This window comes from Haliotis rufescens, unplaced genomic scaffold (assembly GCF_023055435.1).
Source record: "Haliotis rufescens isolate VD_foot unplaced genomic scaffold, xgHalRufe1.0.p SCAF_6, whole genome shotgun sequence".
Taxonomy (NCBI): Eukaryota; Metazoa; Mollusca; class Gastropoda; order Lepetellida; family Haliotidae; genus Haliotis; species Haliotis rufescens.
Window position 1 is genome coordinate 59,251,944 of NW_025964334.1, and position 17,347 is coordinate 59,269,290.

The window sequence follows — 17,347 nt, forward strand, 5'->3', positions numbered from 1 at the left end:
TGAGAGGATTTAGAAGTTGGAGTACTAAGTAAGGATAAGATATATGGATGAACAACTTCTTTTCACTTGCTTATGACGGTGTTAGAACCTACACCGAAACGTCGCTCCATATTGTAATAAAGAAGTTGTTCATCCATATGCCTTATCCTTACTAATTAAAATAGTTAATTGTTTCTACGTTTCAGAGTGATGTTTTCTCTGAGTGGTGTTAAAAGAAGTTTTCCAATACGAGGTCGGTTTGGTGAGAATATCGAATTACATAACAGTTGAGAATATTAGTCTCCCACCTATGTCCATTAGGTTTGTTTGTTTGTTTGTTGTTTAACGCTGAACTCAGCAATAATCCACCGATATGACGACGGTCTGTAAATTATCGAGTCTGGTCAGATAATAAAGTGATTGATACCATGAGCATTGATCCAAGCAATTGGGATATGATTACATGCATCAACCAAGACAGCGACCCAGACCACCCGATCCCGTTAGTCGCCTCTTACGGCAAGCATAGTCACCTTTTACGGCAAGCATGGGTTACTGAAGACCTATTCATGTGAGAGATGATATCGAATCAGACATTGTGATATTGAAGAGGTTCATGGACAGCTTCACTGAGAGGGAATGGCGGATCTCATGTTTGTTCATTTAGAGGGATGTCGGATCTACACATATGTTAAATGAGAGATATATGTTCAACAACTCAAGGCCCATTGTGAGAACCTGTCGGAATACATCTCCATTGGGTGTCCCCTTTCCCCATTTGGAGACGTTCTACCTTCTCCTGTGCAAATTAAATAAAATCCGCCTATACCCAATAACAATTTGTAAAAAGATCGGCCTGTAGAATCTCAGCCTACACCTATTCACATTTAGAGATAATGTCGGCCTATCGGCATTCACATTTAGAGAGAATATCGGCCTATATCCATTCACATTTAGAAAGATGATTCTCCTAAACCCATTCACATTTAGAGAGCAGATCCTCCTATACTCATTCACATTTATAGATGTTATACCCATTTAGAGAAAATCTATATCGGTCTATACCTATTCACACCTAGAGAAAATATCATTGACATTAGGGGGCACGGGTAAGCCTAGTCGTCTAAGGCGCCGCGAATCGCTGTGCAGAGTTGCGTCCCATGGGCACGCAAGAAACCTATGATTGTGGGTTCGAATCCCGGTTGCCCCGATTATGTTTCTAGGTTTGTCAACACCATACCCGTGCTCGTGGGTTTCACCGAAGTGGTAAACGTCTGAGACCTTCATCACTTCGGACTTTCCTCCAACATTAATTTGACACGCCGTGATATAACTGGAATACTGTTAAAAGCGGCGTTAAACCAAACCGACTCACTCGCTCATTAACATTTACAAAGATTCACATTTAGAGCTTTAGGCTTAGGCTTTTTCCTATTCCCAGCGTATGTCGGCCTACGTCTATTTTTCTATTCAGCAACACTTTTAAGAACAACTGACCTTGTCGTTGTCGGACTGTGACTGTGGCAAAGGTGGTCACTCCACCCACAGAGAGAACATACTGCCCAGCGTCGGTCATCTGTGTGCTGGTCACTCTGAGAGTCTGATCGAATCCTGTTCCTGAGGTCGAGAACCTGCCACCATTGAATATTGCGCGTCCTCCTTTAGTCCATGTAGCTCCGGGTATATTAGCCTCACCGAAGACAGCCACCAGTTCAAAGGTGTCCCCCTCAAAGACGTCAATATCGACGAAACGCTGAAGCACTAAAACAATATAGAATATGTAATTAAACATACAGTCATATATTGTACATTGTTATATGTTCTGGCTCCGAAATCTCGAAAAAAACTTAAGTTCAAAGACTGACTTAAGTCTGAGATTTTGTTAAAATTTGAGAAAACTCAAAAGAATGCAAAATGGATTTCTCGAAACAAACTGAGTTCGATTTTGTAATCAAAACTGATTCTACAGTTTGAGTTGGGTAGGTAATGTAAGTTTTTCGGTCGGTCATAAAATTGCTCTGATGAAAAGGCGTAGACGCTTTAGGGAGAAACGAATATCCACGTTATCAAGGTGTGGTTGTGGAACGGGGTTTAACGTTGCGTCCAAGATTATTGCACTTAAAAAGCGACGTGCATGTACGTGTGTGTGTTTGTGTGGCTGCTTGTACTAGTCCGGACTGATGCCGATTTATAGTGCTACCCTACTGAGATACCATGCCGCAGTTTAACATGAATATCCCACTCAGACACAGTATACTGACTCCGAGCCGACCAGTCCTTGCTTAAGCGCCAGACAGGGTAACAACAAGTACCATCTTTTAACGTCTTTTGGTATCGAACCCCGGACCTTCCGCTCTCCGGGCGGACGCTCTACCACTAGACCACGGAGGCGGTCCCGTAATCAAGGAGTATAGTTCACAGACAACATCCTCTCGGGTTTATGGAGCCCGACGAGTTTTTATGTGGTTCAGTTTTTGTGGGGAGTGCGTTTTATTTATCGTTTCCCCTTGTTTGGGAGAAACTTGAACAGTGTATTGAGAAACGCGACTGGGTTAGAAACTCAGCTGAGTTAAAATCTCAAACTAAGTTTGAGATTTGAGTAAAAAGTTGAGTTTTTTTCGAGATATCGGAGTCTGATTCTGTATTGAGTGACACTCACGTGTACAGGTGGCAGTATTGCAGTTGACGGAGAAGGTTTCCGACGTCGGGCCGACACAGGATCCACCCGAGCAGGTTCTTGTCCTCGTCACTATCTGGTTTCCTCCACCACAGGGCACAGTACAAGGAGTACGACTTTGTTCCGTCCAAGGGGAGAACACACCTGACCACAGGAAAAAGAACATTCTCATTTTCCAATCTCTACAGCCAATTGGCCTGTTATACAACATTTATATGTTTATAGTTTTAGTTGGTATTCGTGTAATATCTTTGGTATTGTGATCAGATTAGGTCAAAAACATGTGATTTCTTTTGTTTGTTTGTTGTTTCACGCCGCACTCAGTAATATTCCAGCAACATGACGGCGCTCTTAAAATTATATAATCTTGACCAGACAATCCTGTGGTTGTCATCATTAGCATCGATCTCCAAAATTAGGATACGATGAAATGCATCAACCAAGTCAGCGAGCCTCTCCGCCCGATCCTTTATAAATTAACCGCCACATACGACAAGAATAAGTTCCTTCAGGCCTTTCCTCACCCGGATCTTCACGGGTACCCAACTACACGTGTAATGTTTAGTTAGGACATACTCTGAAAGACACGTACCATTACACTGGCTGGTGATATTAAGTAGCTGTGTTGCCAAACTTTGGAAGTTTTCCACAAGGATGACCATGTCAGAAGATGATGCTAGTCCACGGAGCTCTTCTTGGTTAATTAGGTCACCCACACCGACTGCTATTATCTGTACTCCTGCGGCCTTCAGATTCAATGCTGCCTGTGCAGTAGCCGCTAAATCGTCCGACGCGCCATCAGTAATCACCATTACAACCTTGGCAGAGTCGGTCGTCTGTGCGTCAAACAGATCCTTGATGCGATTAAGAGCTAGATGGGTGTTGGTGACCTCATTGGGGTATGTCTCACCCAGTAGTGAGGAACGTATGAAAGCATCGCTGCGAGACAGGTTCACCTCACTGTTGATGATCCTGCTGTAGAGAACGTATCCCATACGAAGGCCATTCTGGGTTCTGTTAAACATTTCGTCCACAAATGATACTACAGCAGGTAAAAGCTCGAACTCAAATGGGTCAGGGTTGATGCTGTTTGATCCATCGATAGCCAAGAACACATCAATATTTTCGCGGCAGACTAGCAACAAAGAATGAAAATGGGGGGTTGATCAACATGGAAATATCTACAAAATAATAATTATGTTTCTAAACACACATAGAAAAACGCAAAATCAATCATCTTTTCAAATAATTATTATTTTTAATCAACAAATAATGATATCTTTCCGTATCAAATAATAATTATGTTCCTAAACACACATAGAAAAACGCAAAATCAATAATCTTTTAAAATAATTATTATTTTTAATCAACACATAATGATATCTTTCAGTGTTATTCATAAACTTTACATGTGTTCATTTCGTGTGGCAAGTTACATTTTACACGGCCTTCAAAGATGCCACAATGATGTTATATTTTATTGGTACTGAGAGAAAACCCACCTGCAGTTGATCCCGGATCTGAAAAATGATAACAAATAAGTTGACAATATTTGATGCTCCAAAAGTACCTGGACATGTGGGCTATTTACATATTCTCGGCCAAACTTTAACAATGCCAGATAGCCAATACTCTTATTTCGCTGTGAGGATATTATGTAATTTTACACCAGGTACACTTAGCGTAATTGCTTAAACGAACAAAATGTACATTTGTGAAATAACATTAAGTACTTTATCCACTCTCTCACTGACATTCTTACTCTTTTCGCGAATTTCTGGTGTCATCACTAATTTTCAGTAATCCATTCACTTAATTTTCACAGCTAGTTTGTCCTTTATTCTCTTGCAATGACGTTTTATAAATACATATTAGAAACGAAATAATTTCAGTATACATACTTGAATTTCCTTGTACAGTGACTTGTCCATAAGTGCTGACCCCATTGATTGTGAGGCTATAGGTGCCAGAATCACTCTGCTGCGCATTGGTAATACTAAGTCGGTGTTCGAATCCAGAACTGGAATATGTAATCCTTGGGTCACTGGGCAAGCGGGTGTTCCCCTTGAACCAGAGGATATCCTGTAGACCGGACTCACTCATGCGGGCCACTAGAGTTAAGGTGTCTCCAACAAAGATGGTCTGGTCAACAAGCCCTGATGTTACTGTCACTGAAAATACATGACCTCAGCAACTTGAGACATTCCTAAAATAACATGAAAACATTATGTTGAATAATATTCCAGTCTTATATATCTGGGCGTCGTTGTACAAATCGATCTTAGGTGATCGTAACTCCCATACCTTAACATAGACTTACGACAGCCGTAGCGCTAAGGTTGTTTTGTACAACGGCAGATCGTGTCAGACTTCATTGGTTAACATTAAACCCCTAAACTCCCTTGGCCTGCTGTGTCGCCAGATCTCTTGCATATCAAACATATGGGGGCTGAAATTAAACGTCGCTGAACTTCCGGTAACGTTGGTCCTGCTGCGACATCGCACAAGCCTTCTCAACCATCTTGTGTCGTCAATGAGGCGCCGTTGTCAAGCCTGTGTCACTAAAAAAGTTGGTTACCCAATACTGACAACTGACAATTGACCCCGCGACACTTTCAGTCTGAGTTGACATTTACAGTGGACATGTGTTGACACTGTCATGATGAGTTCATGTTTCATGGATACCCATACATTGTTCTGTTTGCATTCATGTATTGATACTGATGCACAGGAACTGTTTCCGTCAGGATACATTATGCTTTGGTCCTGATGTAAGTGATACAGTAAATGATACAGTTCGTATGTGACATTAACCAAACCTTAATCATTAGATCTGATCGCTTATCCAGCCCCGCATTAATGCTGCATCCATCCATCGGTGGTGATCGCGAACACATGATGTCATCACTGATTTTCAGTGGTCCGTTCATATAATTTTCACAACTATTTTGCCTTTTACGCCGAATTGAATTTGTTTTGGCCGTCAAGACTGAGGGTTTTTTTTGCATTGACGTATATTATGTCATAAGATGTCGTCATCCAAAATAATTCTACCTGGGACTGTGATACTTACATTGAGTGACGCAAACTTGATTCAGGAGCCCACTGGCCAAAATCGATAATTGGTCAAAGTTGTCGATAGATAATCTGTTTTGTGGCGATGTAGCAATACGGTCCAGCTCCAATGTGTAAGAATTAATGACGCTTTGTGGAAAAAGTATGCTATCCAGAGTAACTCCTACACTGTAAACTGTAATGCCCTCTGACTTTGCAGCATTTGCAGATTTTTCAGTATCATCAGGAAATCGGGAGAGCCCATCAGTGAGCACAACCATGGCCCTAATATTGCTTGTGGTGTTTAAGAGCGCCCTAGCAGTATCGATACCAAGATCGGTGTTGGTGCCACCATCGACTGGGTAGACAAGGTTTTCGAGAGTTTGAAACACTTCTTCTCTGGTGCTGGAAGGGTATATGCTTTGTTCCACAGTTGTACCATAGACGACAATGCCCAATCTGAGATTCTGTACACGGTTGAATGCTTGTCGAGCAAAGGCCTCCGTGGCTGATCTTACTTTCTGAAAGTTGTCTGTCCCAATGCTCTCTGAACCATCGATGACAAGGACGATGTCCATTCTGTCACTACATGCTGGGGAAGAGGACAAAAACGTTTATGTATTAGATGTTGGCTAGTGTGTTTATGTTACATGGCAGAAGAGATTTTTGTAAGTGTGTTGTGATTGTCAGTGGCAAAAAATGACTGAAACGTAAAATGTCTACGTTGCCAGGTCATAGCAGGAAATGTGATAAGAGTTACCTCCCTTAGTTGTTGACACATGCAGAACAACTTTTTGAGACGTTTCATAATGTGACTGTTTCTTGAAGGCTGGCTGAACCTGAGGAAGAGGGACACGAGGGCGATTCGAGGTCTTTTCCCACCTGACCGTCTCATCTACTGGTGACTAATGTGTTCAAACGTCAACATACAAAACTGAGGACAAGAAGCTATGGGTGATGGACTTCCCTATGAAAGCTGTAGTATCGTTTGGTTCACTTACCATATGAACGTTTGAATCTACGAGGAAACGTCACTGTAATTGTTATGGCTACACACACTCAACAGTCAGTCAACAGAGTGAGTGAGTGAGTGAGTGAGTTGTTGGTTGATTGATTGATTGATTGATTGATTGATTGATTGATTGATTGATTGATTGATTGATTGATTGATTGATTGATTGATTGGGTGGTGGGTGGGTGGAAGGGTGAGTGAGTGTGTGTGTGAGTGAGTGATTGAGTGTGTGAGTGAGTGAGTGAGTTAGTGACTGATCGAGTGAGTGCACAGCAAACTCCCAGAACCAGAAAACATGAAACTTTTTTTGAATAACAACATCTTTTTTTTCAAAGAATAGAGAAGCTGTTATCAACAAAATGTTTTATGTCTTGATACAATTTGTTCGAATATACTGATACTGTGCGAATCCCTCCACAGCTCGGCCATTCGGTACAACAACATTTCATAACGTTACATAATGAGAAACATATCTGATGATAACATAGGGTAATTACCATCTGAATGATGACATCAGACCTTAGTAAGCTCTTACAGTAATTGATGCCCTGAATATGTGTACTACAATGAGATCTCTGATAATAGTCCACCGTTGACAACGCTCCTCATTAATATCGCCCACGTTCCATCCAAATTAGACACCAATATACTTCTGTGAACAATGCCAGTTTAGGCTAATGAGAGAGGTTTCGACTTTCATTCAGTGAGAATAGACTTCATAAACTGACAAGACAGTGGTGAAGAGTTGGACTGGACGTCAGCAGAGCACCTGGCGACTGAGCAACAATGCAGGGCATCTTCAGTATCGCCGTACTGTTACTGTTACTGGTTCCATCAGGAGCGGTGAATGCACCCATGTGTAACAAGCTGTGCACGACGCTCGCCACTGAAGCTATCGATTGGTGTATGGCCAAGTTCTGCCAAAGAAAATATCTATTGAAACTTACCAGGTTTGGAAAACGCAATGAAAACAGTTTGCCCACTGTCAGCCGAAGTATTGGAAAGCTAGACGAAATGGTTTCAGAAATCGACATGTTTCGGATCGGAAGCAACGACGTGAGTTCGTCCCAAACCATGACTCACAAATTCCTTCCAAAGTTGAAGGACGTCGTGATTCGGGAAGAAAGGCCACATGAAGATTATGCTTTTGGAAAAAACAAGTGAAATCCATCTGATTTGTTGAACAAGTGTAATGGACAGAAGGACCAAAATGCCATCAGTGGTTTTCGTCTAGGAAGCGACCCCACAGTGAAAAGTGACAGTGAAAATGTAATAGTATTGTGACAATCTACAACTTCAATATTAAGTTTTCTAACGTGTTTCATGAACCGACCACGTCCTGGCCAGTTGAGTGGAGCATACTATTCTGCACAGGACAAGGAATGATGACATTCCGTACACCTTTAAGATCAGCCGTGAGTACGTGACTGACACGTTATAGATGTCATGGCCTACTAATAATGACAATCTTCTGTGACATGTCCTCCCTTTCAACCCGAAATGCTATCAAGGTGGGGTTGTGTTATAGTACATTTCACACCACCGATTCACAAGTGTGATATTAGCCGGAAGAAAGATGTCATATATCTCATGTTCTGATGTTGAAATATTTTTGAATCAGTATCCTCCTCTCTTGAACGAGAAATCATAATAATCATAACTCTTTGATGATGACTGCATTCATATTTGATTAGATATATATTATTTCCGATCTAAGATGATGTCACTGTGCTGCTTCTGTTAACGCAGCATCACGGTGTGTTTCATGATTCACAAAGATGTTGTCCAGAACTTTAGAACTATCAGATTGTGTAGTAATATCCTGATACAGCAACGCCCGATAACCCATTCTCCAGAAATGTAGCTCTTATGTAAATCTGAATTAAAATTATGCTTACATTCTACAATTCTTGTCTTTCTGTTGAGTGGCATCGAGTGACGTGTCGTTACGTATTGAGTGGCATCGAGGGACAGTGTCGTTACGTATTGAGTGGCATCGAGAGACAGTGTCGTTACGTATTGAGTGATATCGAGGGACAGTGGCGTTACGTATTGAGTGATATCGAGGGACAGTGGCGTTACGTATTGAGTGGTATCGAGGGACAGTGTCGTTACGTATTTGGTGACATCGAGTGACAGTGGCGTTACGTATTTGGTGACATCGAGTGACAGTGTCGTTACGTATTTGGTGACATCGAGTGACAGTGTCGTTACGTATTGAATGATATCGAGGGACAGTGTCGTTACGTATTTGGTGACATCGAGTGACAGTGTCGTTACGTATTGATGGATATCGAGTGTCGTGTCATTTCGTATTGAGTGTTGGTGAGTGACGTGTCATAACGTGTTACGTGATTTAGAGTGACAGTGTCGTTACGTATTGAATGAAATCGAGTGGGGAAAGGGTGAATGGCTGGCTGGTATTTTGTCTCAAGAATAGATTTTCGCTGTAGCTACAAAACCAGACCTTATTTAAAACTATTAGTCTTTTTTTAAAGAGGAACACCTTGCAATAATGTAATTGTTTTCAGCAGTGGAACAATATTTTTTTTCTCCAGTGTTTGATGTGATAACTCGTGACGTAGAATCAAACATAACGCCGTCAAGACGTCTGCACAGATCGGCCATTTGTGTACTTGCGTGTGTATTAACAACGACTAGCCAATCTGATATTTAGGTTATACAACAAGCAACAATAAATTGGTTACTCACATGGGCCTGTGTTTTGAGCATCCGCAAGCAGCAGCGTGGCTGCAAGCGCCAAGAAGGAGGCGGGTAACCGCATTGTAGTCCTGTCTGGTTACCTGGAAACGCCACAAGAAGATATTACATTTATTCTTGGCATCAATAAGAGTTATAGTAGTTATTATATACTTGACCTGAGATAACATATGTGTTACAAATCTCCCTCCCTCACCGACAAACGATATTCACTCTGCAGTGTCACAGGGCTCTGCTCCCGAGACCAGTCATTATACGAGAATAAAGTAACCATTGAAAACGTGGTAATAAATTTTCTCAGGCTTATTATTATCAGCTAATTGTATCAATAGACGACTATATAAAGGATCAAAAACCCAATTAACACTGAGAATGATCACTGATTAACTAAATCAGAGCAAATATACAAGCTGATTAGCTAAGCAACTGTAAATAAATAAGGATAGTAGCTGAATCAACAGTAAGTGGCAAGTCGGCTGCGACCATCAACACCTGAGAGGTACATTTAATTAATGAGTGAATACTCTTGGCTGGGTTAAATTGCAGGAAATATACACTGCATGATGAAAGTACACGTTTAAACCGCTGGAGAATGAGATTTACAGGTGACCAATTCTCTAACAATGAGGGCGGTCGGGTAGCCAAGTGGTAAAAGCGTTCGCTCGTCACGCCGTCACATGGGTACAATGTGTGAAACCCATTTCAGTGCCCCCTGCCGAGGAATATAGCTAATAGCGGCGTAAAACCATAATCACGCACTCACTCACTCTAACAATGAATGTAAAAACACCGGTCAACGACGAACGACGACCTTTGCCGAATGGTGACGACGACGGATTATAGACAGCAGTCTAATCCCACTCACTTAATTGCCCGGCGTCGTCAGCATTCGGCAAAGTCCGGCTTGTTGATTGTGTGGTTGGTTTGTGACGCCGCATTAAACGATCTGTCAATATTCCACTTCTGACAACCGTTAAATGCATGTTAAATATACACATGTAGCTCGTAACTGTAAACCATGGTATATTTCATGTCATGTCATCCTCACCGATAATTTTAGATGTGTAAAAAAGTTATATAGCTTAATTTACAAAATGTATTTTTGGTGTTTCCAGATGGTTCGTTCTTGACTGTCGTAACAGAAAATATATTAATTTCGATTCATTTTGGAATTTTTTAGATTGAAAATTCATTGTTATTATTAAACCGTCAGTTGCACAATAAAACAATATTTATAGATAATAAATAAATAAAGCGACAAAACCCTTTCAATATCCAATAAGAGTCGATAGTACGATTCCGACTATATCATGAGCTATGCATATGCCCATTGGACATTTATAAAAAACGTGCACCAGTTAGTGTGCTTAACACAAACATTCTATAATACAGTGACGACGGTACTATTATTGATACTCAAAGTGCTAAATGACACTGTTTTATCTTGCTATTTGACATCACTGTCACCATGGCAACAGTATCAACTATCACCTGAGCAAACACTCCACGCGCGTGCCATTGTTAGAAGGTGAGAGAATCCGAGTCATGTGTCCGTCAACATCGATGATCATTAACGTCTTGTACAAGACACATTTGTCATAAATACAAAACATTCCTACGATGCTGTATCAGTTGTATATCTCAATATATGATTTATGAAATCATGCTGTCAGATAAAACAATCTGTTAAGGGTTTTGAGACACTAGTTTTGTGCTGAAACTGCAAGAATACTTAAGTAAGTCATATTTTGTGGGGGCACGGGTGGCCCAGTCGTCTAAGGCGCCGCGATTCGCTTTGCAGATTTGCGTCCCTTGGGCACGCCAGAAACCTATGATTGTGGGTTCGAATCCCGGTCCGCCCCGATTATGTTTCTAGGTTTGTCAGCACCATACCCGTGCTCGTGGGTTTCGCCGAAGTGGTAAACGTCCGAGACCTGCATCACTTCGGGCTTTCCTCCCACATTAAGCTGACACGCCGTGATATAACTGGAATACTGTTAAAAGCGGCGTTAAACCTAACTCACTCACTCACTCATATTTTGTGTACCGGTATTCGATCCTAACAATACTAAATGTGTTATGGGTAAGAATGTTTCCAACAAGAATTGTAGAAAGAATACTATACTTCATGTTTCCAAAACTTTAAACATTTATGAAGGTAGTCTGTGTTCGCGACTTACACAAACATGGCTTACAGAAACGCTATGGAGAGTGAGTAGACTTGTGGCAATTCTTGTTACCACATGTTTACCCTTTCCGCGAACACCCGGTGTCCTCACTGATTTACAGTGATCCATTCGTATAATTTTCACCTCTAGTTTGTCTTTTACTCCAGGTGGAATCTGTTTGGGCAGATAATCGTCAAGATAGTTCAGGATATCATAGAACGCAGTAGTACAAGTTGTATCATAAATTATAAATATAAGGTATGAAGTGAGTTATCGTACAGTTTAACATTGTATAACGTAATGTAAAGCACAGTATATGATAAATTAGCATCAGGTTGATAATAAAACACCATAATGAATATTAAAGAATAGCTATATCAGTTGACACGAAAGTGGACATACTATGCATTACAAACGATGCCATACACTCGGTGAATTATCTTTCTGTTTTATTTAATAATGATTTCTGACTAAGTGTGCTCCTGCCTAGTGAACCATAACACACTAAAATCTTCGTAATTTATGAAGACCTTTAAAGTGTATTCAAGTGACAGTTAACACAAATCACAATTCCATGACAATTCAGTCTATTGAAACAATTGTATGTTTTAGGTTTATATGAAACTGAATTTGGAATACTATATAATATCTGAAAATATTAAATTGGTATCAGATTTGAGTGAAATGTGAACGGAAGTACTTTCAGTCCGTCGCCATGGCACTGTCCTTTGCAGAGAAAAAATTGTAAGAATAGAATATCATGAAGAGAATTTATGGATGTCAACTTCTTTATTATGAAGAACACAACGTTTCGGAGTATATTCTTACTCATTCACCTGATGAAGGAGTAAGTACAGACACCGCAACGTTGTGTTCTTCATAATAAAGAAGTTAACATCCATAAATTCTCTTCCCGTTCACCTAATGAAGGAGTAAGTATAGACTCCGCAACGTTGTGTTCTTCATAATAAAGAAGTTAACATCCATAAATTCTCTTCCCGTTCACCTAATGAAGGAGTAAGTATAGACTCCGCAACGTTGTGTTCCTCATAATAAAGAAGTTTGACATCCATAAATTCTCTTCCTTATGTATATCATTTCTAAATGCCTTTCAAAGACTTAAATAAAATATATTTTCTTGTCGAATAATGTCTATCTCATGTCGAGGCATGACATTGAAAATACGCTTTGTCGGGTCACTTGATGAGATGAACATGTTATGTGACAAGAAAATACACCTCTATATTTTGATTACCAGATCAGTTATTTTATCTACAACAAGAGAGTAGTGTACTTACTTATGTATTATCGAATACATAGTCCACCATTTTCATTGCTTGAATGTTATTGAACAAGAATAAGCGGTATATGGTGCCATATTTTGAAAGACGCTAGTAATCCACCAGTGTCGTTCAGTCACTACACCAAAGGTGGATCGTGGAACTCTCTACTTCCCTTTCCCTTCATTATCATAAATTGAACGATGCCAGGAATTTCTGAAGAATTATGTACAAAGCAAAAGGAATATTTGTGTTTTGCGTTTCGGTGCGTCGTTTTAAATCTTGTTTACATTTAATGTTCTTGATAGGTGACCTATTTGTTTAATAATTACTTCGTATGACCATAGTGTTTCATAACTAACACACACCACAGCGTGTCCACAAAATATCATATGACAGAATAAATGTAGTGTGGTTAAAAACATTTGAGTGGTTGGTGAATTCTTGGAATTTCATACTGTACGAATAAATAGACGAATTTGACAGATACTTAAATTTATATGCAAGAGCTTGGATTCTGTGGCAGCTGGGAGGTTCCAGGTACCGTGAGCATCAATCATGAACGGTCCTATGTCAAATATTTCATTGTATATGTTTCTGGATGTTCGTGATCTAAATCTCAAGCATTTCTCCCTAACGCTCCCAATTGATCTGTTGAACTGTTTCCAGGAGACGATGAGTCAATGTAAATCTTGCCTCGGGTGGATGTAGACACAAAACCACTCTGCTATAAAATGCATGGTGTGTCAATAGACGACTGCTTCAATGCAGTCTCAGATTGCTGGCTGTGTGTGTGTGGTGAGCCATGCTGCGGGAGGGCGTTGTCGCCTGACCAGTCTTACTGTTAAGATAACACGGGGGATGCCAGTCTCAACATCGGGCACCACGGCAGGTGTGAATTAGACATATCCTTACGGATAAAACGGTTAAGACACATTGTACGAATATGATCTTCTGAAAACATCATATCACGAAAACGTTGGGAAATATACCTTTGTTATTTCAATGTCTGTACCCTAAGGTGTTTTGATGTTTTATGGCAGACATGTGGAGGACATTTCCAAATTTGACACATCAGTGACAAAAATGATGCCCGATGCCATTCCCTATGTTCCTGTCTATTTTTTCAGGTGAACAATTGACTTGCTTTTGCATGTGTTTGTGACGGGTGTCTCCTGTGATGCAGGATACGCTCACCTTTTCGTGAACACCTGGTATCATCATTATTTGATAGTGATTCATAAACACATGCTCTATATGATGCTCTATATGATGAACATGTGTTGACTGATACCTGGCACCATCCTGACAAACAAAAGCAAATAAGATTGGACCAGTTATTAAATATGGAGAATCACACCCTTGTGTATTTTGATATCAAATATATCAACACGAGTTGATTAAAGTGAATGAAATCCAAAGCTTGCCGAGGAGTTTTTCCACTTTATCAACGAGTGTTAATATATTTGATATCAAAATACACAAGGGTGAGATTTTATTTATCATCCAACATCGTTTTCCCAACTTTTCCAGTTTGAAGACAGCAATAAGCAGTGTCTTAAGTGTAAATAGTAACTGCTAACAGCTTCAGTGGCAGAGCCATTAGTGATGTCATTTGATTGTGACGGCATGGTAACCAGTGACGTCACAATGGTCTGCAAAGCAGGGTGATGCAATTCATTGCAGAGATATCTACAGTGTAGATATCGCTTGATTTAACACAAGCGATATCTCCTGTGGGAGTCAGTTTTGGATGATAAATATCCTTTAACTCCGAATACATATTTGTAGCTAACTATTTAATCTTCTTGTCATAAGACTTTTATCTTACTTCAAGCCCTTCATGTTAAGAACAAATTAAGTCATAGTTAGTGGTTTAAAACTTTAAATGGAACTAATAGGCGTTGTACATTTGTAGTGAGTGAGTGAGTTAAGATTTAACGTCACATCGGCAGTATTTCGGCCATATCGTGACGAGATGTACATTTGTACGTAAAAAAGAAAGAAAGATCAATTGTACCACACCTGCACCATTGTGTTACCGCTGGATGGCGTTGTATGAAATAGCGGATACCTTTTTAGCAGACCGTTGTATTTTGTTTTTCAATCGAAATGTGATTCATACAGTGACTCTAACAAGGACGGTTGTGCGTTTTCACGTATCTGGTGAAATGACACGACAGTTCGCCACCACAAAGGAAGTCTTATTTCAACACATTAATACTTCAATACTGCTTGGTCATCTGGGTGCAAGAGACGAGTGAACCTACTGCTATCAATGAAGGCAAATACATCACGGGAAAGGTTGTTTGACATACCGATCTGCAGACTAGATGATCTGAACACACTGGGTATATATGTCAATATAAGAGACAAAACCCTTACCATATTCATAAGAAATATGTCAAAAAGAGAGTCGATTTTACGATTCCCACTATATCACGAGCATGCATAAGCTTGGACTTGTGAAAGAGTGTATTGGTGTATTGACGCTATCTTCCTCATAGATCTGGGCATACTTAACGTTAAGGGTTCCTGGGAATATGTTTTCACTCAGTGAAATATTGACTCAACACATGCATTGTCGTGATCATAATTAATATATCATCGAATTATCAGTAGTTCGAGTGTGATGATTACAAGACATAAATAATATAAGGAAGAGAATTTATGGATATCAACTTCGTTATTATGAGGAAAACAACGTTTCGGAGAATATGCTTACTCCTTCATGGGGTGAATGATGAAGGAGTAAGCATATACACCGAGACGTTGTGTTCCTCATGATAAAGAAGTTGACATCCGTAAATTCTCTTCCTCATGAGTATCATTGCTAAATGCCTTTCAAAGAATAAATAATATAATTATAATTAGTAATTAAACAATATAATTAATTACGTTTAAATTAGATTTCTAATTAAGAAGTACATATAAACATAAAGCATCTCGTTTACATTCATCTTACTATGTATTTCATTAACGTCGGACATGTATACACCCGACTGTGTCACGACATGGCTCACACAGCATCTTAATCAATAATCTGGGTTGTATGCACTAAGCGCATGACGTCATGAACAGACAGAGGCAAGTAAACTGTTAATAGGTCTCCTTACATCGTCTGAACAAAGCTGCCCAAACCTAATGAGAAATGACAAACAAGCATTCATCCAGGTGTGCTCACAGGTAACACTTATATTGAAACTTCCCAGTCGTCACCTGCCAAGGGGATTGTCATGTTGATAATGAGACCGTCCTTTGTGGTTTTACTAATCCTTGAATTGCTCCCAGCCAGCGGCAGGGCTGAACAAGTGCAGTTGTACACGGTGTTTCTTCCATCCAGTATTTGTTTATGAAACCAGTTAACATCTAATATAGGAATTAGTTTTTAAAATCATGTTTCTGTTAAATGAGGCTACTATCTTAAGAAGCCATATACCTTTATCCAGAAGTGTCTTTCGATCTTGTATTGCTTTATTGCCATGTTAACCTTTTAATCTTGTTTCTGGTAAAAAGGCCACTGTTTAAAAAACCTTTTTTTAAAACACTTTTACTCACAAGTAGCTTTCCATCTTTTATCACTCAAATTGTACCTTTTGAATGCGTAGCGCTATCGTCGTTTTGTACACTGTCCAGTTGTCCATTGCTATCACCTATCAGCGCTGAGTAGCTGTTAAGCGTTGTCTTCCATTTGTTATGCTGGCTTTAAGTCAGATGTTTTTCATATCAAACAAGGCGTTGGCCAAGGCCGAGTCATATCTGCAAGGCTGTTTACGCTCTACATTAATAACTTATTGTATCAACTGGACGATTCTGTTTATGGACTTAATCTTCCATGGGGGACAATGTCCCGGTATACTCCTTGCAGATGATACAACTTAATTAAGTAGTAGCCCCACGGGCTTGCAGAAAGTACTACATGTCACTGAAACGTATGCTAACTGATGGCAGTAAAAATACAATTCAATTAAAAGTGCTGAATTTTCATTTAGATGTGCAAGAAAACTGGCGCCACCCTCGAACGTATATCTAGGTGAAATCAAATTCCCAGTGAAGTATTCTGTTATATCTGTAGGAATATTTATCTGTACAGGCAGATCATCCATTGCTTACTACCCTAGCTTGTGAGAAACTCGGAAATTGATTAATTTCAGGTCTTTATCCAATTGCTGCTGTTCGTATATGTGTAAGAGTTGTTTTACTATGTGATCTATATGGCTGTAATGTGTGGACAAGGCTTTCGCTGAAAGAATGTTATGTTAGAAATAACACAACGATACTTCTGTAAGAAAATGCAAGGGTTTCCAAAACAAACACCTCGTGTAATTGCTCGAGATATGGTGGGTCTTATATCTCTCCAAAGATATATAGATCAGTGTACTACAGATACGTGTACACTTCTTCTCTTGGAGAAACCTCTAAACACAACATCAAGATTTGTTTTTAAACATCCCAA

General features: G+C 39.8%; 1 protein-coding gene across 12 annotated transcripts in view; it reads right to left on the bottom strand.

The window, feature by feature from the left end:
- Positions 1–17,347, bottom strand: part of LOC124143196 (SCO-spondin-like) — a 66,921-nt gene that overhangs the window by 42,018 nt on the left and 7,556 nt on the right. For 10 of the 12 annotated variants that reach the window (XM_048386173.1, XM_048386172.1, XM_048386169.1 and 7 more), the window contains exons 2-8: positions 9,435–9,526; positions 5,730–6,302; positions 4,558–4,827; positions 4,159–4,176; positions 3,249–3,791; positions 2,639–2,800; positions 1,477–1,740 (exon numbers count right to left, since the gene is read on the bottom strand). In XM_048386173.1, the coding sequence (XP_048242130.1) occupies positions 1,477–1,740; positions 2,639–2,800; positions 3,249–3,791; positions 4,159–4,176; positions 4,558–4,827; positions 5,730–6,302; positions 9,435–9,507 (1,903 nt within the window). In that variant the 5' untranslated portion in view covers positions 9,508–9,526. Of the gene's footprint in view, positions 1–1,476; positions 1,741–2,638; positions 2,801–3,248; positions 3,792–4,158; positions 4,177–4,557; positions 4,828–5,729; positions 6,303–9,434; positions 9,527–12,909; positions 13,006–17,347 lie in introns of those variants that run through there. The other 2 variants (XM_048386164.1, XM_048386165.1) reach the window with 2 other exon arrangements.